Source organism: Grammomys surdaster, unplaced genomic scaffold, assembly GCF_004785775.1.
Source record: "Grammomys surdaster isolate TR1022 unplaced genomic scaffold, NIH_TR_1.0 126313, whole genome shotgun sequence".
NCBI lineage: Eukaryota > Metazoa > Chordata > Mammalia > Rodentia > Muridae > Grammomys > Grammomys surdaster.
The window spans coordinates 7,243,116-7,267,417 of record NW_021621113.1 but is presented as its reverse complement, the minus strand read 5'-3'; the positions used below and the strand labels follow the sequence as shown (position 1 = coordinate 7,267,417).

The window sequence follows — 24,302 nt, the reverse complement described above, 5'->3', positions numbered from 1 at the left end:
GATTTTTTAAAAATTTAAGATGGCCGGGAGGTTGATCAAGGTTATTTCCAGGGCTACCTGAACAGCCTGTCTGAGAACCAAAATGAAACAGAAACTGAGGGACTAGAGATTGCTCAGGGGTTAGAGATGCTGGCTTCAGTTCCCAGCACCCACATGGTGGCTCACAACCATCTTTGAGTTCTATGGGATCTGATGCCTTCTTCTGGTCTCCAATGGTACCGATGCTGCACGTGGCGCACATATATATCTGCAAGGCAAAACACTCATACACGTAAAACAAATGCTAGCCATTTATTTTTTTTAAATGAGGTGGTGTTGGTGGAGGCCAACACCTAGCCTTTCCTCTTACTGTGCCAGGACAGAGCCAACACAGCCGCGCTGAGAAGCCTGCTGGCCCTTCACAAGAGCCTTTCCCAGGACACTGATCAAAGAGACCAATACACAACCACTAGGCCCTTAGCAGGCTCAGCTGTCTGCACACTCCTGTGGGGAAGATGTCACGATGTTCCTGGTCTCTGTATGAGTCACAGACACCGAGAAGGGACAACCTTCAGTTGGCCTGCAATAACAGATACAGACATTGGCCCGGGCCTTCCTGTGAAGGTAGGCCTGTCACCCCTTTCATCTGTAACCTCAAGCGAGCTCTAAGGATTTTTCACACAGACTCCAAGGACACCCCTCCTGCCAGCCCCTGGACACATCCTCATCCCTAACTAGGTCCTGGTCACCCAGGCAATAAAGCAGGATTTACTAATCTCTTGAGATAGTCAGGTCAAGGGAAGTGGCCTGGCCCTGGAGCTGTGAGAACAAGATCTAACTGGAATCTGTCCCTGTCACCTCTGTCAAGGCCATAGATACACTGACTTGGCTTCCTGGGCTTAGGTACCAGGAAGGAAGAAACCAGCCAGGTTTCCCAATGAAGGGGCCTCTTCTTCCTCCTCCCCCTCTAGGAAGTCACAGGGGGCCCACAGCCAAAGTGAGCAAGGCAGAGAGAGGCCTCATGTGCCCTTTGGCCCCACATCTCAGGGAGAGTTGTATGAACGCCCATGGTTGGAAAGCCATGTTAAATAACAGAGGCAGGGGCTCTCTGCTCCCAACTGGGTAAAGCAAACCAGGGAAGGATCCTTGAGACCCGTCTCTCTTAGAAGCAAATCTCTTAGAAGCAAATTTCTCCTGGTCAAAAAGATAGAAGCTAGGTTCTACCCCTGGTGACAATGTAACTACTCTGTCCCAAAGATTAGGACATTACTTCCCATAGCCCCCCACCCCCACCCCAGGATGGCTCAGACCTGACTACCTAACACTGAACACAAACATTCACGTAAAGATGGAGAGAAACAGCTCCACCAAGTCAGGGGCCGACCTCTACTCAGTCTTTTTCGAGTTCGTTCAATTGGGCCCATTGGTCACCCAAAGACATGCTAAGGAACAGTTATCTCCTTGATTAGGGCTCTCTGGGCCCCACGTACAGACACTTGCTTATAGACCTTAACTGCTAAGTCAGCTTGTTTCCCTAGACTCTAACTCAGAAGCCTGATTTTGCTTTCCCCCTTTTTCTCTCTCCATTTTTTAAATTGTGTGCACACGCACACGCCTGCTTGTTCGTGCACATCTTTCTCAGTGTTCCTTTACCCCCTCCCCCATTATAGCCATCCAGATGTTTACAGAACTCCATTGCTAACCGGAACTCAAAAGCCTTGACTTTCTCTCGTCTCTCACTCTCCACCAGCAGCTGCTGAGATTTATGGCTTGCCTGGACTATGGTTTTTTGTTTTGTTTGTTTTTTCTTTCTCCCAAATTCTAATAAAACATCCTCAGATCTTGTTCCTGAGTCTGGCTCATAATTCTTTTATCAATGAGACTGACCCTGCAAAGGGAGCCCCGACTACCCAGTCACATGTTACAGGGATCTTGTTCCATTTTTGGTTCAGACACAGAGACCCTGGATCATACAGGACACCCCAAAATCCCCTTCTGTGCCTCAGTGTCTCTCCAGCTGTGGTGTTAGGATGACATCAGTTCAGGATCCAGCCCAAACACAGTCCTGGAAGAGAAGTGGGCCCTCATCTGCTGTGTCCTCATCCTGTGAGCTCACAGGCTAAGGAGAGCCCCACTGTGGAGTGGTCCAGGCAGTGCCTTGAGCCCAGAGTCCTGGCTGCACACCAAGTGTTCTACCCACAGGTCCTGACCATGCTTCTGCTGAGATGGTGTCTGGCCAGGCAGTCACTCAGAGGGGCCCTGGCACTCCTGGCAGCTCTTCATGTCCTCAGAGTAACTCTCAATTTGGATGGTCATGGTGTGGAAATTGAACTTCCCCTGGAGGCGGTCCCTAGCCACCTTCAGCACAGCCTGGGCGTCAGCATTCTGGGCTGGAAAGAGAGAAACAGGGGATGCTGGGCTCATGTCTACCCCTGGGGCACAGACTCAAGGAAAAGAGACACTAGGGGGTGTCCCACATCCTGCAACCCTAAGAGCTTGACTCTCTCCCACCTACTCACCCCCTCTCACCTGTACAAGGGATTTGACCACCCCAAGCAGGGCCTCAGTTATCTCTCTCCATAAACACAGTGGGGAGGATCAAAGGGCATTTAAATGCTCAGCGTGTGGCCAGAGCTTGGCAAACCCTCCTGAATGGCCCCAGGGCTTTGGACGCTTCTCCCTCTACCTGTACTCACCAATGGCTATGTGGACAGACAGCACTGGCTGGGCCACTGTCAGCGCCCAGATATGTAGGCTGTGCAAGGCTTCGACCCCATCCACAGACAGCAGGAGATTTTTCACGGTTGTGAAGTCCACACCTTTGGGAGTTCCTGGGGACATCAAACACAATGCTAAAGGACACTGGCCCACCCCCAATCCCATACCATTCCTCCAGGGCCATCTACTCCGAAGGCCTCCTCGGCCAGCAGGTTCCATGGGTCCCTTCCCCCACTCGGTCTTGTTACAGGGAGCAGCCCCTAGAATGACTTAATTTATCTGTGTCTGAATGGAAACTCCGAGAGCATAGGCTGTTCTGTTCACAGCTATAAGGTCAGAGCCCAGAGCAGAACCAAGCTTTCGAGTTCATTTTAAATCGTTTGCTTTTTACACAGAGTCTTGCTATGTACCCCAAGCTTGTCTTGGGAAATTCTGCTTCAACTTGCTGGGTGCTGGAGTTACAGTTGTGGCCTACCAGGCCCAGCAAGGTCAGTCACATTTGATGGCCTTGCACCTTGGAGCCCCTGCCAAACTCAGGCAGGAGCTTTACTCTTCCAACTGTCCCTGAACCCTGTGAACTGAGGTGCTTCCAGGGAGATCATTTTATTTACCACTCTGCAGCTGGGGCACAAACAGGATGAGGCTCTGAGATCTGTGGGAAAGGACTGAGCTGGGTAGATTCACCCAGCAACAATGATAGCACAAGCCTGTATTTCCAACACTTGGGAGGTTGGGGCAGCCCAGTCTGAGCTGCATATGAAGACCTGGTCTCAAAACCACGGGAGTAGAGAGGTTGAGACCACTTGCTGTTCTTCCAGAGGATCAAGGTTCGATTCCCAGCACCCTTTGATTCTAGCAGTGAGAAAGCGGAGGCAGGTGGATTTCTGTAAATTTGAGGCCAACCTGCTCTACATAGTGAGTTCTGGAACAGCCAGGGCTACATATTGAGACTGTCTCAGAAACGAAAGAAAATCTTTTGTAAGAGTTGCTGGGTATGGTGGTGCAAGCTTTTAACCTGGCATTTGGAAGGCTAAGTTTAAGGCCAAAATGGTGTTGGGTTCCAGACCAGCCTGGCCTACATAAAAAGATCTTGTTTTGCCGGGCGGTGGTGGCGCACGCCTTTAATCCCAGCACTTGGGAGGCAGAGGCAGGCGGATTTCTGAGTTCGAGAGTTCGAGGCCAGCCTGGTCTACAGAGTGAGTCCAGGACAGCCAGAGCTATACAGAGAAACCCTGTCTCGAAAAAAAAAAAAAAAAAAACAAAAAAAAAAAAAAAAAAGATCTTGTTTCAAACTCTGCCCCCCAAACAAAACCAAAGAACCCAAAATACACCTGAATCCCAGTCTTCCTGTGAAAAGGCACCTGATGACTGTTGGGGGAGGGGTGGGTAGAACTCCAGGTGTTACCAAGGCCACTCAGCCATGTGACCAGCCAAGGAAGACACATTCTAAGCAGGGGAGGAGGTAGCCCTGGGCCTACAGGGTGTGTGTGTGGGGGGGGGGGGGAAGCACTGGCTGGGACCCAGCTGGGAACTGGTACACTTAGTCAGCTCAGAACCCTGAGGACCTGTGTTAGGTCCCAGACCCCAGCTCCCACTTCAGTGTGGGTTCTCTAAACACTGACATCATCCTTGAGGCTGATTAGACTTTGTGAGCCACACAGGCTGAAAGAGCCCCCAAATCAGGCTGGGGAGATACTTCAGCAGGTAACAACAGTGCTGGATGCCAGTTAGATCCCTCAGAACTCACACTAAATGCATACATGCGCGTGCGTGCACGTACACACACACACACACACACACACACACACACACACACACACACACGGTAGTGCACATTTGAAATCCCAGATAGGCAGATTCCTTGAGACTTATTAGCCAGTCGTTAAGTCTAATTAGAGAGCATCAGATTTGGGGAGAAGGGTCACTGGGTAAAGTTACGACCCGAGTTCAGCCACCCAGCACCAATACAAAAAAAAAAGAAAAAAACTCTTCATTAACCCTGACGCTGTGGGAGATGAAGGACAAGGGGACCCAGGTGGCTTGGTGGCCAGCCCAGCTTTGAGAAAGCAGACAGCTCTAAGTTCAGTGAGAGACCCTATTAAAAAAAAAAAAAAAAAACCAAAGTAAGCCGGGGATGGTAGCAACTCTACTCCTAGCACTCCAGAGGCAAAGGCAGATGAATCTGTTCGGTCAAAGCCAGCTTGGTCTACACAGTGAGACCCTGTCTGTCATGGTTTGTATATGTTCCTTGCAGGGAGTGGCACTATTAGGAGGTATAGCCCTGGTAGAGAGGGTGTGTCACTGTGGGTGTGGGCTTTAAGACCCTCATCCTAGCTGCCTGGAAGCCAGTATTCTGCTAGCGGTCTTCAGATGAAGATGTAGAACTCTCAGCTCCTCCTGCACCATGCCTGCCTGGACGCTGCCATGTTCCTGCCTTGATGATAATGGACGGAACCTCTGAACCTGTAACCCAGCCCCAATTAAATGTTGTCCTTAAGAGTTGCCTTGGTCATGGTGTCTGTTCACAGCAGTAAAACCCTAACTAAGACACTGTCTTAAAAATCTGGGAGAGCGGAGCATACGGACACACAGCTGAAATGCCAGGGCTTGGGAGGCAGAGGCAGAGGGATGGATGTCTTTGAGTTCGAGGCCAGCCTGGTCTACATGGTGAGTTGCAGGACAATAACCAGAGCTATACTGTAGGACCCTGGCTCAGAAAAGCAAAGCAATCACAACAAAACTGAGCTGAGGAAGGCAAGCTCTGGTCTCCACACACAACCTAACAGACGAATACGGACGTCTGCATACGTGTGCACTACCCACCGCCATACTCCCAAAGCCCTAAGGTCCAAGTTACCTTCCATGAGAACCAAAATCACATCTCTCAGGATGGTCAGCGTTGTCCCCAAGACCAGGACAGAGAAGAGGAAGGTGCAGATGGGGTCCACGTACTTGTACTCGGGCTGCAGGAGAAAGAGACAAACCCGGGCCTCGTCAGCATCAGCCTGGGGCTCCCTATTTCTCTCCCAGAAGCACCGTATCAGGGGAGGTCTCTCTTCAGGGCGAGTACAGGCCTTGTTCTGGCCCTGTCTTTCAATTTTCTACTCTATTCTCCATCAAGAACAGCTCAGGATATACCTTCCTAAAGAGCTGAGACATAGGCGGAGCTAGAAAGAAATCTCAGCATTTGATTCACCATTCCCATTTTACAGGTAGAAAGACTGAGGTTCAATGAGACCCAAGCAATTCATTCATTCTGCAACTCTAGCCACGCAAGTGGCTCTTTCTACATCCCACTGCCTGTGTGATGAGCAATGCTGCGGCTTCAGCATCACAGTCTTGGGCTTAGATCCAGCTTCACAGCCTATGTGAAACTGTACAAGTTACAGGACTTTAAAGAACCACATAGAAAACAACCGCCCACCTTAAAGACTTGTAGCCATAAAAGGTGCCAAGACTTGCTAAGTATTAAATCACTATTCCTCCCCTTTCTCTACCCTCTCATCCCAAACTGTAGGGAGCTCAGCATGGAAAAAGCCCTGTGCAGAGAGAGGAGCCCCAGGGACTGGCCCGTCCATCTCCCTGTGTCCAGTTCTGACCTTGAAGTATATGATATAGGCCGCCACCAAGACGCCGACACTCTGCAGAAGGTCCCCAATCACGTGAATGAAGGCAGCTCGGACACTGGGGTTCTGCTCCTGGCTGCTGTTGTCATGGCTGTGCCCATGGCTGTGGCCATGTCCAGACTGATGGAGGGCCAACCCCATTCTGTGGAGGCAGATAAAGCCCAGGGGCTCCATGAGGTTTCAAGTCAGCCAGGCACAGTCTACCCATTAGGGCTGGCCTCCCCGACAGTGAAACTCTGAAGTCTCAGCACTCAGAGGCCCTCTTAGGCTTAGCAATCTAGTTCTACAGCCTTGGCTCAGTGCCACAGGGCAAAGAGCTCTGCCTAGGCTGTCTGGGCTCAATCTCCAGAGCTGAATCTCAGAGCAAGCGGACAATGAAGTCAGCAGGTTCACCCCATCACGTTACAAGTGGGAAGACAGAGAGTGAGCACACAAGACAGAAGGCCCACAAACCCACGCTCTGCCCACCCTGCCATTCCTACCGGGACCAGTCTTTGCCCTGTCAGCCTAATTTAGCCTCTGTCCCAGCATGGACCAGATATACCTGTTTGCTACGGATGGCCTTCAAGGTTATTCTTAGACACAAAATGTGGGCGTGCATATCTGTAACCTCCCATTGTTAGCTTACAAGTGGTTCCATTAGGCTCCTCCCAGGGACCTAGCAATGGCTTCTGTCATGTCTGCCAGGTGTGTCAGGTGTGGGTCACATATAAAAGGACTGCTGGCCATTCCAGCACTTGCACTTGTGTGCACATTCTCTCTCTCTCCTTCTCTGCACCCCTCCTCTCTTCTCTGCCCTCTTGGCTCTGCTCCTGTCTGTCTACATGTCCACTCCTCTGCCTCTACCCCTTCCCAGGTCCTCACTCCTCTCTCTTCCCCCAATAATCCCCCTTATACCAGGTCTGCCGCATGGCATTAATTACTCAGGGGCACACCTTGGCATGGGCCTGCCAGGTACCCACTTGTTCCATTATATTCCCTAATACCCATGTCCTTGGGCCAAGGCCTAAAGGAAGTTGATGTGGAGCAGGCCCCGGAACTCAAAACCATGAGGGAAATTCTGTCCTAATGGAATGCCTTAAACTGTAAACCCGGCATTTACAGGTACTGAAGGGGAAGCACAGAGTCCTTCCCTTGGGAGCTGATAGAGGTGACAGGGGTGGTGTGGGGTATGTGTGTGTGTGTATTACAGGGAACTGGGGCCACACTCACATGATGTTCACAGCTACAGCACAGCCTGAAGTGATCAACATGGTGTCCCCTTTGATCTCATAATCTCCAGAAATCAACCGCTGCACAGCCAGGTACACAAGCACCCCAGTCACCACCCAAATGGACAGCACAGACAGCAAGGCTCCAAGGATCTCTGGAAAAGAGCCCAACCACAACAACAACCTGAGCCTGGGGTACTAAGGGTGGACAGGACCTACGTACTTCATGCTAGGCCCTCCCACTGTGAAGTCAGGGCCTGGGTCTCTCTGTCAGCTCCTTAAGACCTGTCTCATGTCACCAAGGACGTCTGACATCAACATGGTGTCTGTTGTCAACATCAGAGCTAGAGTCACCTAGGCCAACCTTGTTTGCTCTACATGGGAAGAAACAGACACTAATGTATATCGTAGCTAGCATGCTGGAGACCATCTCTAATCCTAGAATATGGGCATGAGGCAGGGGCCTGCCTGGCTTTGATATCCTCCCTTTCATGTTTCCTTAAGGCCACATTATGTAAACCAGGCTAGCTTTGAACTTAAGAGAGTTGTCTGCCTCTGCCTCCCCTGTGCTAGGATTAAGAGTATATGCCTAGGTTGTTTTTTTTTCCCCACCCTCAAATAAAGGTAGGGTCACCACCCACTTTAATTAAGGTAGCAGGCTAGAAGACCAGATGGAGCCGGCTCTCCCCACCCCCAGCCTGGAGTTACAGCTGTGAACAGCTTTAGTAAGTACATCTGTAGTAGGTGCTAACTGCTGGGCCATCCCAAGTTCCTTGTTTTGCTCATTGACAATTGGAGGCTGAGGACACCAGGCCATCTCTCCCTAAAGGGAAGCACCTGTGCCAACCCAGAAGCGAACTAACAGCGTAAGGCAGTGTGCTTACTAACTCTTCCTTCTCCCAGAGCTGAGCCCTAGTGACAGGCAATGCTACTGTCATAATTCTGGGCCACTACTTTCCAAGCAACGTGAACTTTGCTTCTCCATTAACTAGTACCTCCCAGATGACGGGGAGTTCCCAGGGGACAGAAGCCAAGGCTGACACTCTCTCCCCCCATAGACGCTTCACTCTTGGCCTTACTCAGGGATCCCCCTAAGAGACCTTGTTCTAGGGTGGCATTCCTGAGGTGCATTCCTAATTCTAGTTCTTGGGAGGCCCTGACATAGAATTACTATGAGTTTAAAGCCAGCCTGGGCTATAGAGTTTAAAGCCAGCCTGAGCTATAGAGTAGAAGCCAGCCTGGTCTACGGTATCAAGATCCTGTAAAGTGAAGTAAAAAGCTAGCTGGGTGGGGCACAAGCCTGGAATTCTAGGACTCAGGAGGAGGAGTCATGAGTAACAGGAATTAATGGGTAGCCTCCGTTACTTACAAGCTCAAGGCCAGCCTGGATTGCTAGAGACACTGTCTCATGACATTTAAAATTCCAAACAAAACCGTATTGTGATCCATATGTTTTCTCTTGATCAATCCCCACCTCTGGTCCACAGAGGATCCTTACCAGCTCGCTGCCAGCCGAAGTTCATGGTCTTGGTGGCCGGTCGGGAAGACACCCAGAGGGAGAAGAGGCTAATGAGCATGCTGGCAAAATCAGTGAGCAGGTGGGCCGCATCCGTCATAATGGCCAGGCTCTGTGCCAGGTACCCACCTGCAAAGTCGAGAGCCAGGACAGTGAGGTTCCCCCAAAGAGTCAGCTCCCCCAGATGTGTACAGCAGAGAACTCACAAGCCCTAGACGATGAGACACACCGGGTTCAAGTTCTCTGTATCTCTCAATTGTACAACATGGGCACCTGACATCCACTCCTGAGCCTCAATACGCCTGTGGATGGCGTTCACTCACGGCTTCTCGCAGGCTCAGGCAGCTAGAGCACACCTTTAATCCCAGCAGAGACGGGAAAATCTCTGACTTGAGGCAAACATGGACTACAAAGCAAGTTCCAAGCCAACCCAGGGGGCTACACAGAGGAACTCTGTGTGTGTGTGTGTGTGTGTGTGTGTGTGTGTGTGTGTGTGTATGGTGAAACCATTAAACCCAGCATTCAGGAGACAGAGGTAGGTGGATCTCTCTGAGTTCAAGGCCAGCCTGGTCTATAGAGTGTTCGTTCCAGGACTGCCAGGGATACAGAGAAATCCTGTCTAATTAAAAAAAAAAAAAAAAAGGAGGAGGAGGAAGAAGAAGAGGAAGAGAAGAAGGAAAGAAAGAAAGTGCAAAGAAAAGAAGAGAAGAAAATTTCTCCACCGGCGATATGAGCTAATTCAAGCAGATTAAAGTATAGATTATTGTATATAGTATACAGCAGGCTTATTGGAAAACCTCTTAGGCAGCTCTTAGAGTGAGTTTGTTAGTCCCAAGAATGAGGCCAGGGAAGCTACCATGGGGAGGGAGATAGAGGGGAGGGAGGAAGAAAAAGAGAGAAAGTGTGTGGCAGAGAGAGAGAGAGAGACAGACAGAGAGAGACAGACAGAGCGCTCAAGCAGGGTACCAAAATGATGTCTGGATTACATAGGAAAGAGCCTCTGGGGGAGAGGTTCAGCCCCCTGGGCTGAAAAGTTCAGGGTAGAGGACAGAATTTGCCGGGTAGAGACTGAGGGACGCTGGGAGAACCTGGAGGCCAGGTTCACGTTGTTAAATATGCACCTCAGCTGTTTGTCTCAGATCTTAATCCCAGCAGACAGAAAACCAAATTCACCTAGGGATAGGAAAGCAAAGCAGGGCCTCAGTAGTGGTTCTTCTTATCTCTTTTATTATTAACTTAAGTGTATGTGTTTTACCTACTTGTAAGTATGTATCTATGTATACCATATGCCTGGTGCCCGCAGAAGCCACAAGAGGGCACCCGATTCCCTGGGACTAGAGTAACAGATGAGTCACCATGTAGGTGCTGGGAAGAGGTGCAGGACCTCTGGAAGAGGTGCAGTGCTCTAACTACAGTCATGGCTCTAGCCAAGTGATTGCCTTAAAAAAAAAAAAAAAGTTAGCCCGTCAACAGTTGCACATGAATGGCAGAGACAGACAGATCTCTGAGTTCGAAGCCAGTCTGGTCTAGGAGGGAGTTACAACATCCAGTGCTACACGGAGAAACACTGTCTCGAAAAAAGAATAAACAAGTAAATAAATATGGTTGGTTATGGTGTCACATACCAACACTCTAGAAGCAGAAGCAGTCAGATCTGAGTTCCAGGTTAGCCAGGTTATTTATTTATTTGTTTATTTATTTATCTATTTTGGTTTTTTCGAGACAGAGTTTCTCTGTGTAGCCCTGGCTGTCCTGGAACTCACTCTGTAGACCAGGCTAGCCTCGAACTCTTGAACTCAGAAATCCGCCTGCCTCTGCCTTCCAAGTGCTGGGATTAAAGGCGTGCGCCACCACCGCCCGGCTAGCCAGGTTGTTAATGTGAGCACTCAGCCTATCAGGCTGCAACTTCACTTACTTCACACACATGGCCTTACCAACGATCTCTCCAATCATGAACACCAGGCAGATGGCAGAGGCCACATAGAGTTTTCGTCGGGCCCTCTGCTTCTCGGGGTCAGGGTGACTCCCAGAATCCTTCTGGGCATGGCAATAATGGTTGCTCTGGACAGCCAGCTCAACAGCGGGCAGGTCCACAGGAGGGATCCAGCTAGCTTCACTCTTCCACAGAGATCCTAAGAATGACCTGGAGGCAAGAGGAAGGACAAAAAAAAAAACAAACCGCTCAGCCGGAGGGAGGGGAAGGAGCCCTGGGCCAGTCTCTGGGAGTATTGCTGGTCTGCTGTTTCCAGAACAAGTAAGAACATTCCAGACCCCGCAGTGGCTGGTGGGTAAGCAGAGGTAAGCAGCCAATGTTACGAGGGGGATGGGGGTGGTACTGGGGAGGTGAGTCTTGGGACCTTGTTCTATGATTGTCCCCTCCTCCTCCACTCATTCCCAAGCTGAGAGGGGAGTCTTTGCGAACTAGCCAAAGGGCAGTCCGTCAGGTCGAGCTCAGAGAAAGAGCAGGGTTCTGGCTCAGACAGCAGATCATAGCTCAGCGCACCCGCGGGCACAGGGCCTCCCCACCTCAGGGCTGCCCGGGATCAAAGTACTGGACTGAAGGCGGGGTTCCAGGCACCCTAAGTCCCACTAGGGCGCACCGGCAGGCAGCGTTCAGGATCTGTGTGTGCTTGGCCAGGTGAGACAGGTGATCCCTGGGGCTACGAGGCCGCCGCCAATTTCCTTACTCTTACCTCACCCCATACCTCCGACCGGGTCCCAGTTCAAGCCCCCGCCCGGACCAACCACAGCCAAGACGGTCAAAGAGGAGGTGCGTGTGATGCCGCCCAGATTCCCGCCCCTTGGGGCTTGAACTTACCCGACTCCGCGTGTGCTCTCCAGCAGGTTCTGCTTGTCCATGGTCTGCATGCTGCCTCTCCTAGTGCGCCCTCGAAGTTGCGCGCGGGACGATGGCTGCTCGCAGTCACCTTCTACCTTCCGCTCCGGTCCTGCCGCTGCGCCCCGGGCCCGCCCGCTTTATCCCCGGCCCTGGCCACCTCGTGTGAAGCCGCCCGCCTCGCGTCGTGTGCAAAAGCCCTCGGGGAGGGGGGAAGGGTGGCCGGCTGCAAAGGAAATCCCGGCTCTGCCCCCAGGACCGGTCCCCTGCATCCCGGAGCCGGAAGGAGCGGAGCAGTCTGCGACCTAAAGCTTTTGCCTGGAGCAAAGAGGAAAGCACTTGCTAAGAGTTGCCCAGAGTTGCTCAGTTAGGACTGGGTGACCAAAACACCCACTCTCCCCCCACCCCCGGATCCCATAGGAAAAAAAGCCTTGGAATCTGGGTTTCTAGAAAATCAGCCCCTCGTGGTGGCACACACATTTAACGCCAGCCATGGGGAGGCTGAGTCAGGCAGATTTCTGGGTTCCAGGCCAGCCTGGTCTACAGAGTGAGTTCTAGAGCTACACAGAGTGTCTCAAAAAAAAAAAAAAAAACCTTAGAAAAAGAAAACAAAGAAAAAATCCTTTGATTGCCCTAGTGCCCTTAGAACAGGGATGTGACTGCTAGCAGCTTTGATGGGGGCTGCTGAGGGGGGAAGAGAGACTTCCTGGAGCTTGCTTCTTGGTTCGAGGGAGTGGCAGTGGGCTGGCAGATGCTCTTGCCCTGTGGCTGTGGCCAGGCCAGCGGGTCTGCCTCCCCTTGCTGGGGTGGTGCCCCATTATGGGGCTGTTTAGTTACAGATCCACTTTGAAAGTTCCTCCTGCCTTGCACTCTCTGATTGCGATCTGGAGTGGCCGCTTTATCTTCATCTCTACAAAGAACAGTGTCCTATCTCTTTAACGGATGTTATCTGGGGAGAACAGACACACTGCGGGAGCCTGTATACCCTAGAAGCCCAGCAAATTCCTGAGAGATGGTGTCGTACCTTCAACCGAGAAGACCACGCCCCACAAGTTTTCTCTTCCTTCCTTCCTTCCTTCCTTCCTTCCTTCCTTCCTTCCTTCCTTCCTTCCTTCCTCTTTTTCCTTCCCTGAGTCAAAGTTTTCTGTGTAGTCCTAGGTGTCCTGGAACTCGGCATACTCTGTAGACCAGGCTGGCCTCGAACTTAGAGATCCACCTGCTTCTGCCTCTCCAGTGTTGGGATTAAAGGCATGTACCACTATACCCAGCTTTCTCCATGTATTCTAAACAGTCTATTTTGGGGAGATTGGGCCCTGTGACTCACCCTCCCCCACTCTCCAGGGCTGACTGCAGATAGGTATCTCCTTCCTGTTGGTGATCTCTCCACTCTGTCACTCCATCTCCTAGAGTCTTCATGACCACAGCTTGGAAAGTGTAACTGGGGGAGTAGTTTGTTGATCGACTAGTTATGCACGAAGCCTTGGAACCTATCTCCAGTGGTGGAGAAGGAAGGACATTGATCACTATGGCCATGTGTAGCCCAGGCTAGAATGAGACTCTAGACCTGGTCTGGACAGGATGGGACTAGGGTAGTCGCTCAGCTGGTAGCATGCAGCCTGGAGTTCCAGCCGCGGCATCACGTTAACCGGGTGTGATGGTATACTGATTGTAGTCCCAGCTCTGCAGAAGTGCAGGCGAAAAGGGATCAGAACCTCAAGGTTTTCTTTGGCTATATAGCTACCTTGAGGCCAGCCTGGGGTACTTAAGACTTGCAAGCCCTGTACACCAAATGTACACCAAATTCTCTCAGTTAGAGAAGTGGGGAACAGAAGAAGCGAGTATATCTGGGTGCATAGGCCTGGAATTCAGCTAATGGGGAGCAAGGGATGGAAACTCTCCTCCCCTGGTGTGATGGTTTGTATATCCTCCGCCCAGGGAGTGGCACTATTAGGAGGTGTGGCCCTGTTGGAGTAGGTGTGTCATTGTGGGCATGGGCTTGAAGACCCTTATCCTAGCTGTCTGGAAGTCAGTATTCTGCTAGCAGCCTTCAGATGAGGATGTAGAACTCTCAGCTCCTCCTGCACCATGCCTGCCTGAATGCTGCCATGTTCCCACCTTGATGATAATGGACTGACCCTCTGAACCTGTAATCCAGCCCCAATTAAATGTTGTTCTTATAAGAGTTGCCTTGGTCATGGTGTCTGTTCACAGCAGTAACACCCTAACTAAGACAACTGGCCTGCCTGGGTTAGGACTGAGCACCTGGGTGGGCCCTTAGCACCTGTGAAATTAATTAAAATAAATAGGAGAACCCGACAAGATCACACTGGCCGCAATCCTTGGGCAGAAGGCTAGCCTGAGCAATTTATTGGGACCCTGTCCCAAAGTGAAAAAGGACTGGGGTGTGAGCTTGGTGGTAGAGGACCCAGACTAGGCACAATCCCTGGTCCTGTAAACATGGATTCAGTGAGAGGCAGCAGGTGCTGTCCTAGGGAGTTAACAGGACAACCAGAGATTACTGTCACACCTTACTTAAGGTAGAAAGATTGTGACAGTGGGTTAGAGCACTCCTTTCTCCTGGGTGCAAAACATAAATTCTCAATGGTTTGGTTTTAGTTTTTCTTTTCTTTTTTTTTTTTAAAATTTATTTATTGTATGTAAATACACTGTAGCTGTCTTCAGACACCCCATAAGAGGGCATCAGATCTCATTACGGATGGTTGTAAGCCACCATGTGGTTGCTAGGATTTGAACTCATGACCTCTGGAAGACCAGTCAGTGCTCTTAACCACTGAGCCATCTCACCAGCCCTGGTTTTAGTTTTTCAAGACAAGAGTTTTTCTGTGCAACAGACCTGGCTATCCTGGAACTTGATTTGTGGCCCCGACTGGCCTTGAACTCACAAGAGATCTGACTGCTTCTGCCTCCCAAGCACTGGAACCAAAGGTGTGCACCTCTGATTTATTTTAAATCCATATCCCAATATGCATGGGTATTGTAATAAATGTACACACACACATATGTAATCAGTTTGGCTTGGCTTGTTGGGGCTTGAGACAGTCTCCCTATGTAACTGAGGCTGGCTTGGAATTTGACATCCCCTTGCCTCAGCATCCTTAGTACTGGGATTACAGGCTAATGTCATACCACCCAACTAATTCCTACTGGTTTTAGTTTTGATTTTTTGGAGACTAGATCAAGCCAGCCCAGGCTGATCATGAATCTTCTGAGGGTGACCTTCAGTTACTGATCTTCCTGCCTTCCTCTCCCACCAGAAGCCACAGAAATTCTAATCTTAGAAGCTGGTTATAAAAGAATCCTCCAGCCTGACCAAGCAGAGAGGCCCTGCCCAGTGTCTGGAATGAGGAAAGCGAACAGACAGGCTCTGCTTAGTTTTGTCACCCGGCTATTAACATTGGATCTCACTTCTCTCATCCAATCAAATCTCTCAGGGTTGCAATTTAATTGTGCTTACACAAGAGCTTCTCCAGTACACACATGCGCGCGCACACACACACACACACACACACACACACACAGGGACAGAGTTCCAGAAACTTCACATAGCAAACATAGGAAGGTTCCTGGATGCTGTTGGGCCTAGAGAGGGCATGGAGTGACTCTCCCCCTTTCTGTTCATCCTGCCCTCTGTTCATCATGATATCCTTTATAATGAAGTAGTACAGGTCAAGTTAGCATTTCCCTGGGTTCTTAGCAAGTTGATGATACCGTGGGAGAGAAGCCACGAGAAGATAAAACAACCTGGAGCTTGTGCTTGGCGTCCAAAGCTCAGCCTTGAGAGTTTAGCAGGGGAAACTGCACTTGAATTTGGCTTTTCCCTGTTTCCTCAGAAAGAATATGAATTGATTTGGAAGAGTTTGTGTTGGGGATGTAGCTCAGTAATAGAGTGGGGCTAGCATTCTTGGGGCTTAGGGTTCAACAGACACACACACCCTTACCTAAACAAAAATTTCATTCAAAACTTCAACAAGGCAGGTGGGGTCAGTGGTTAAAAGCGGACTTCAAGCCAGGAGGTGGTGGTTCATGCTTTCAGTCCCAGTGCTTGAGAGACAGCGGCAGACCAATCTACACAGCCCGAGTTCCAGGACAGCCAGGGCTACACAGAGAAACCCCATCTCAAAAAAACAAAAACAAAGAAGAGGACTTCAATTCTCAGCATCCACCAGGGATATAATCCCTACCCACCATCTGTATGGCAGTTCCAGGGGATCCAGTGTTCTCTTCTGGCGTCACTGGTGCCTGACACACATTCGGTGCACTTACATACAGGCAGCACAGCCCATCTATACACATAAAATAAGACAAAGAACCCAGCACTTAGAAGACAGAGGCAGGAGGTTATTTGTGAGTTAGAGGTCAGCCTGGTCTACATAGACACGCCCTCAAAAATAAATAATAGATAAAAATAAGACTTCACAAGATTGGTAGCACCTGGCAGATAAGGACAAGAGAATTAGGAGACCAGGATATCACCTTGATAGTGAGTTCAAGGCTAGATCCCAGGTACAGGAAACAAAAGAGAAGCTGAATATGCTGTGGAGCAGCTTCCTTCTAGATCAAAGCCTTGTGTCCTGAAAGGAAGCTAATTCAGATGCAGGATGTTAAAGGAGAGGTAAAATAACAGGATATTTTAAGAGAGGATGCTTATGGAGAGGTGAAAGAACAGATATTCTGTGGAGGAAAGTTCCTTAAGCTTAGGAAGTAAACAACTCAGTAGTCTCAGGAAGTTCCTGAAACTGACCAGATTCTCTAGGCCCATCCTTTCTCAAGCATAAATAAGCAGTGCCTGATTACAGGAAGACACTCTGAGATGAGCTGATCTGCCCGAGAGAGTCATACTAGAAAGCTGGGCACTGGTGGTGCATGCTTTTCCTCCTGGTACTTGGGAGGTGGGGGTAGGCAGATTTCTTTATATTCGAGGCCAGCCTGGTCTACAGAATGAGTTCCAGGACAGATAAGGCTATACAGAGAAACCCTGTCTTGAAAAAAAAAAAAAAAAAAAAAAAAAAGAAAGAAAGATCTTACTAGAAGCAGAAGCCAGCTGGGCTGCCAGGAAGAAGCTTTTCCAACTTAACTGCCTGGAAAGGACCCTCTCCAGCCTGCTGAGCTGACTGTGTGTTAGGCCTAATGATCCAGATTTCCAACGTTTGACCTGCCGTCAGTGCTGAAGTGGGATGTTTGTGATGCTCCTGTCTGAGTCATTGCCGTCCTGGAGGAAACCTCTCACCCACATTCCTGTAAGTAACCCAGATAAAGCTCATTGGCTCACCAAGTTGGACCTTGGTATCTGTACTTTGTTGGTTTCCTATGTGGAGCAAGTAAATGCTTCTTTGTGTCTCCTCTTGACAAGTAACAGGATGAAGGGCTGGGGAGCCATAGTAATGCCTGCTTCTCTAGTCAGTAACTTGGACAGATGATGTGGAAACAGGATGTTATATACAGTTATGCTGCGATTTCAAGGAGGCCAAAGCCTTTGTCTTCATTTTTAAATTATTCAGTCTTTCTTCCTTTTTTTTTTTTAGATTTAATTTATTTTATTTACATGAGTACACTGTAGCTATCTTCAGACACACCAGAAGAGAGCATCGGATCCCATTACAGATGGTAGTGAGCCACCATGTGGTTGCTGGGAATTGAACTCAGGACTTCTGGAAGAGCAGTCAGTGCTCTTAACCTCTGAGCCATCTCTCCAGCCCTAAATTATCCGCTCTTGAAACATCCTTTACCTATGTATTCCAGGCTATCTTGAACTCTTCTTAATTCTCCTGCCTCAATTCTAAGGACATCATGTCCGGCTTCTCTCTCCCTGGCTTCTAAAGGCTTTAACTCTTCTGTGGGAGGATACTTGAGAATAAGACTTTGAAGAGGGTTCAGCAGACGAAGCTGGGCCTCACAAGCCAGATGACCCGGTACCCACGTGGTGGGAGGAGAGCGGAGACTTCCGTACATTCTGCTCTGACCTCCACAGGCGTGCTGTGGCATGGGTCTCCTCTCCTCCCCCTACATCAGTAAAGATAAGTAAAATATACAAAAAAAAAAAAAAAAGACTGTGAGGAAGTTAAGTGCTCTCAGCCAGAGCTGCCATCTCCCAGTCATTTGACAAGTTGTCTCGTGTGGGGAGGGGCGGGAGGAGGGGTAAAACTACACTTCACCTTTAAAGCCAACCATTCTATAAAGTCAGCACTGTATCCACACACAGATGATCTGCATTATCCTGACCAATGTTTCTAGCAGGAATGCTTCTTCCACTATCTTGGTATACATAGCAATCCGTGTATGTGATCACAGTATGTGTATGGGTCTGACTGCTGCTCAGTCAGCTTAGACAATACGGACTTATTCTTTTGGCCACATTTGTATGATTTTACAAAACAACCCTCCTGAAGACATCAAAGAAGCAATTATGGTTCAAAGTGGAACGCACCGTAAATGTCACCATGGCAAAGCTGGCAGAGTCTATTGTGTCAGCCAGTGCTACTGGCACTGTAAACAAACAGGTCGAGGGCAAGATTCTCAGAGAACTAACTTGTATGTTGAGCATGGTCTGAGGTGACTCCTGACATAGGAAGGAAAGCAGAAGCCGAAGAAAAAGGTATCTGGGTTCTGCCGAAGCACCAACTACCCCACCCAGAGGAGCCAGCATTTCAAGACTTGACAGAAATCTATTCCCTGTGAATTCATGGCTGAGGCAGGGGAGTTTTAAAAAAGGCCTCAGTTGTAAAACTATGTTTCTTTTCTTAAATCTTTATTAAAGATTTGTTTATTTTATTCTACGTGTATGTGTGCTCTGCCTGCATGTATGTCTGTGCTCTGGTGGCCGTAGAGTCAGAGGGGAGCTTTGAATCCCCAGGAACTGAAGTTACAGGCAGGTGTGAGCCACCATGTGGGTGCTGGGAACCAAAGCCAGGTCCTCTGCAATAGCAGCAAGTAAGTACTCTTAGTCATGGAGCTGGCCCCCAAGTTGTTTATCCTTAATTAGGTTGAACTGTGGTGCCTTCTCCCTCCAAAAAGAAAGAAAGAAAAAAAATTGAAGAAGAAGAAGGAGAAGGAGGAGGAGGAGGAGAAGAAGGAGAAGAAGAAGAAGAAGAAGAAGAAGAAGAAGAAGAAGAAGAAGAAGAAGAAGAAGAAGAAGAAGAAGAAACACAGCTGGGCGGTGGTGGCGCACACCTTTAGCAAGCACTTGGGAGGCAGAGGCAGGTGGATTTCTGAGTTGGAGGCCAGCCTGGTCTACAGAGTGAGTTCCAGGACAGCCAGGGCTACCCAGAAAAACCTTGTCTCAAAAAACAAAAAACAAAAAAAACAAAAAACAAAAAAGAAGAAGGAGAAGGAGAAGGAGAAGAAGAAGAAACAGGTGTGTTATAGTAAAGACAGCAGGGTGACGGCCCCTGCAGAGTCAGGAGCTGGGCAAGCATGGGCACAGGAAGGTTCCAAGGCTAGCTCATATTCTTTTTCTTAGCTTGACTTTAGTAAAGTAGTTATATGCTACAATAATTCACTAAATTTTACAACTGTGTACATATCGCAAACTAAAAAAAGTTGCATATCAAAAACAAAAATTAGCCAAGGTATGGTGGCCCACATTGGTAATTCTGGTATTGAAGAGGCAGAGATAGTTAAAGACCAGCCTGGGCTACATAATGAAGCCCTTTCTTTTCTCTTCTTTTCTTTTCTTTTTTTGAAAAAATGCCTTTAATCCCAACACTGACAAGAGGACCTCTGTGAGTTCAAGGCCAACCTGGTCTACATACAGAACGTCAGGCCAGTCTGGGCTACATAGTGAGACCCTGTCTCAAAAAGGGGGAGGAAGTGGCGAGAGCAAGGACAGTTCCTCGTATCGACCTCTGGTCTCCACACGCACACATGTGCATCCGTGCCATACTCACATGTGCACTCTGTAGGCACACGACACACACTTGTGAAAATAGGAAAAGCTTGAAGCACAGTGTCAGGAGGACTGGCAGCGAGGCCTGACCTGGCAGAGAGAAATGCTGAAGTGGAGACAGGTGGCACAGCTTGACCAACGTGAACTCCTTGGTAGGTGAATTCTAAATGAAGTCACATGAACAGGGAAATTGGAAATCATGGAATTGCTGGGTTAAGTGTTGAACATGCAGAAATGTATGTGGGGGCTCTAAGGGCTTTTTTTTCCCAGCATCTCATGAATCCCAGGGTTGTTCACAAATTCAGGATGTTCTGATTGTGATGGCACACATCCCAGCACTCAGGAGACAGAAGCAAGCAGATCTCTGACTTCAAGGCAAGCCTGGTCTACATAGTGAGTTCCAGGACAGCCAGGGATCTATAGAAAGATCCTGTTTCAAATATGGATCTGTAGAAAGATCTGTCTTAAATAAGTACATACAAATATACTGTGGTTGTTTGAATATGCTTGGCCCAGGGAATGGCACATAGGAGGTGTGGCCCTGTTGGAGTAGCTGTGTCACTGTGGGTGTGGGCTTTAAGACTCTCATCCTAGCTGTCTGGAAATCAGTATTCTGCTAGCAGCCTTCAGATGAAGATGTAGAACTCTCAGCTCTGCCTGCACCATGCCTGCCATGCTCCTGCCTTGATGATAATGGACTGAACCTCTGACCCTGTAAGCCAGCCCTAGTTAAATGTTGTCCTTGTAAGACTTGCCTTGGTCATAGTGTCTGCTCACAGCAGTAAAACACTCTAACTAAGACAGAAGTTGATACTGGGAGTAGGGTATTGCTGTGATAAGCCTGACCATGTTTTTGTTTGGAAGAATGTGGATTCAGGGACTTTAGAGTTGGAAAGCCTGGATGCTTAAAGTGGGGCTTAATGGGCCATCTTTGTAGGAATCTCAAAGACAGTGGTGCTGAGGGTGATTTGAACTGTGTAGGCCTGTTGGCCCAAGACGTTTCAGTGGAGAAGAATTTCAGAATGTGGCCTAGAGACTGTTTTTGTGGTATTTTGGTGAAGAATGTAGCTGCTTTTTGTCCTTGTCTGAAGAGTCTACCTGAGGCTAAGGTAAAGAGATTTATATTGATTCCATTGACAAAGGAAATCTCAAAAAAGCCCAGCAGAGACTCTGTCCTCTGGTTTAGTTTTATGAAGAATGTTGTGATGAAGAGGATCAAGCTGAGAAAGGAAAATATAAGATATCAAGAAATAAAGGGGCGCCAGGAAGTGAAATGTAGGCGAATCCTATGTTCAAGGAGATAAACAGATTAAAGGAGTGGTGACTTTGGGGCAAGAGTCTCCCCAGCTAAGCTTAGGTCCAAGCATGGTGGTGCACACCTTTAATCTCAGGAGACAGAGGCAAGCAGATCTCTGAGTTCAAGGTCAGTCTACAGAGCAAGTTCCAGGACAGCCTAGCTTAGGCAATGAAGGAGTTGGAAAACAGAAAGCTGGTGATAATGTACTAGAACAAGGGGGCCATGTTCCAGCCCCAGCAAGCAGCAGAACTCAGGAGCTTCGGCCATGTGGCTCTGGCCTTAGAGTGAAAATTAGAAGGGACTGCTGGGACAACTGATGCTGGTTAACTGGAGTAAAGTAGCAGTGATGAAGAAGAGACCAGCATCATTGAAGTGATGTATTCTGGGAAGTGTTTTCTGAGAGCACAGAGAAGCTGTGTTCCAGAAATAGCCAAGGCTGTACCTGGTGCTGCAGCTGGACTTGCTAATATGTAAGAGTCACCCAGGTGGTAGTGGCTTTGAAGGCATGAAGGGGTCATAGAGAGCAGCTGAGGTCCAGCACTGTGAGAGGCCACAATGGAAGGCCATTGTTGAAGGTGCAGCCTCCGTTGCAATTGATAGCCCAGGACTGATGGGGTCATCCAAAGAAGATGAGGCCTGGCACAATGAAGAGAGCCTGTGAGAGGTCTATTGGTGAAGTCTAGTTGTAGTGGAAGACCCCAGTGTATTGGAGATGCCAGTACCATCTGGGATGATTACCAAGAACAGCAGCAGCAGTGGAGTCAACCAGAGCCTAGAGTGCTACAGAGGGCAGAGCTGGAGATGTGACCCAAAGCCTTTGGAAGACACCAGAAGATTATGTATGGATCCCAGATATTGGAACAAGAAGCTATAACGTTGAAGTTGCCTTGGAGACCCCAAGATGTTCAAGATGTCAAAGCTGTGGGTTATCTGCTGAGGAAGGCTCCTAACAGGGAGTGGAACCAGCCCAGGAGAAAGAAGTTTGTTGCAGTCAACAAAGATGAAAACAGAGTTTGGAGATCTGAAGACCACTTTGACATCAGCCATGTCGAAGTAGAGTTTGGACTTTGCCCAGCTGGTTTCTGGTCTTGCTTTGGGGATTAGTTAAGTGATTGGATGAATGAATTTCAGAAGAGACTTTGAACTTTTAACATTGTTGAGACTGGTATAAACTACGGGGGGTTTGGAAGTTGGACTAAATGTATTTTTTATTATACTATGACCAGGTTTGGCCCTCATAGGCTCATGTGTTTGAACAAGCCTATGGTGGCCAGGGAATAGAATGTGGTGGTTTGAATATGCTTGGCCCAGGGAGTGGCACTATTTAGGGGTGTGGTCTTGTTGGAGTAGGTGTGTCAGTGTGGGCATGGGCTTAAAGACCCTTGTCCTAGCTGCCTGGAAGTCAGTCTTCTCCTAGCAGATCTTCAGATGAAGATGTAGAACTCTCAGCTCCTCCTGCACCATGCCTGTCTGGATGCTGCCATGGTCCCACCTTGATGATAATGGACTGAACCTCTGAACTTGTAAGCCAGCCCCAATTAAATATTGTCTATAATGTATAAGAGTTGCCTTGGTCATGGTGTCTGTTCACAGCAGTAAAACCCTAACTAAGATACATACACATACATACATACATACATACATACATACATACATACATACATATGAAAACAAATTGATTCTGTAGTCCAGACTGGCCTTGAACTCCTGATCCCCCTGCTTCTAGCCCAAAAGTGCTGGGATTATAGACTTTGTCACCTCAGTCGGTTTGTGCAGTGCTGGGGATCAAACCTCCAGCCTCATGAATCTTCTGCAGTCACTCCATTAACCTCTCCTGGCCTTGTAACTCTCAAAGCCACATCTTGCCATGCAGTCCTGTCTGGCCTGATGCTTGCAATGAGCCCTGCATGGTCTCAGACTCATGGCCTTCTTGTTGCAAAGCCTCCTGGGGGCTGAGATGACAGGTATACATCCTATCCAGCTTTGTCGGCTTTTGTTTTATAAGACAGGATTTCAGGCTGTCCTTAGACTTGCTGTGTAGCTGAGGGTGGCCTTGAACATCAGATCTTCCTGCCTCCATCTCACAAATGAGTGGGATTGCAGGTGTGTACCACCAAGCCAGCCCCACCAGCTGTCGGGCTTTTTAGCTTTTTATTTTATTTTATTTTATTTTATTTTATTTTATTTTATTTTATTTTATTTTATTTTATTTTATTTTATTTTATGACAGGGTCTGCCTACCCAAGTCTGGCTATCCTCGAGCTTGGAATCAAGCTGGCCTTGAACTTATGGAGATCAGCCTGCCTCTGCCTCCAGGTGCTGGGATTCAAGGTATCTGCTACCATGCCAAGCTCTCGCTCACCGCTTTCTTGTGGTAGGCTGCTTCCAGTGTTCTGCTTGCCTGTTGGAATCTGACTCTCCACTGCTCTCTGAGATTAGACAATGTGTACTAGTTCCTTGCCTCAACTTTTGCCCCTTTGAGAGCCTGAAGCTGCTGTGTTTTGTAACATTGCCTCATCCCCAGAGCTAGAGGTTGTCTTGGCTTCCCGTGGAAGAAATCTGGGCTCCACGGTGACCTTCATTCAGTCTGTTGCCCATAGACAGCAGCAGTTCCAGACCCAACTACTCTGGACCATGAAACTCTGGCTCCTCCCACCATTTCCAAACTAAACGGGAGCATCACCGAGTGTAACTACAACAGAGGGGCCTCTCACTGCTCCGGAGAAGACTCCAGGGACCAAGGGATCCCACCTGGAAATGCTCAAGGAGGCAAACTGGGGCTTTGAGAAGTGGGAGATAGGGAGAAGCCAGCAGATAAGCTCTCAATTCTCCTGCCAGGTCCACACCCCCTCCACACCAATATGAACTATTTCAGTCAAGCCCTGTCTTTCCCCACTCACTAGAAGCATCTCGCATCACTACCACTGAGCCAGGTTGGGGCGCTGAAGCAGTAGTCAGCTCAGTCACAGACACCTGCACCACATGTATGTTTCCTCCTCTCCTGCCTCAGTCCCACCCTTCTTTGCTGTCTACCCTGGGATGGGACCTCTGGGTAAAACCCCTGAACAGCCAGGGGTGGGTCTTTGGGAGAACTAGAACCTGTTTTGTGAGGCCAGTGGTAGAGCTGGTTCTCCGGTTCTCTGTGTACCTCACATTGGGAAGTGTGGGGAAGTGTGGGGAAGTGTGAGGAAGTGTGGGGAAGTGTGGGGAAGTGTG

The 24,302-nt window shown here is 49.0% G+C and overlaps 1 protein-coding gene across 4 annotated transcripts; it reads right to left on the bottom strand.

Moving 5' to 3' along the window:
• Positions 1-272: 272 nt before the first annotated feature.
• Slc30a2 (solute carrier family 30 member 2) lies at positions 273-12,157 on the bottom strand. 4 transcript variants are annotated; one of them, XM_028759823.1, is made up of 8 exons: positions 11,869-12,157; positions 10,985-11,193; positions 9,033-9,179; positions 7,536-7,689; positions 6,297-6,465; positions 5,555-5,660; positions 2,676-2,810; positions 273-2,369 (listed from the first exon to the last, which is right to left on the bottom strand). In XM_028759823.1, exons 1-8 carry the CDS (start codon positions 11,916-11,918, stop codon positions 2,224-2,226), a joined length of 1,116 nt encoding a protein of 371 aa, XP_028615656.1. In that variant the 5' UTR covers positions 11,919-12,157; the 3' UTR covers positions 273-2,223. The 4 variants fall into 4 exon arrangements, with proteins under 4 accessions (XP_028615656.1, XP_028615657.1, XP_028615658.1 ...); XM_028759824.1 differs by lacking the exon at positions 11,869-12,157 and adding an exon at positions 11,744-11,772 and having other exon boundaries at positions 1,820-2,369; XM_028759825.1 differs by lacking the exon at positions 11,869-12,157 and adding an exon at positions 11,651-11,675 and having other exon boundaries at positions 1,820-2,369.
• Between the last annotated feature and the right edge of the window lie 12,145 nt (positions 12,158-24,302).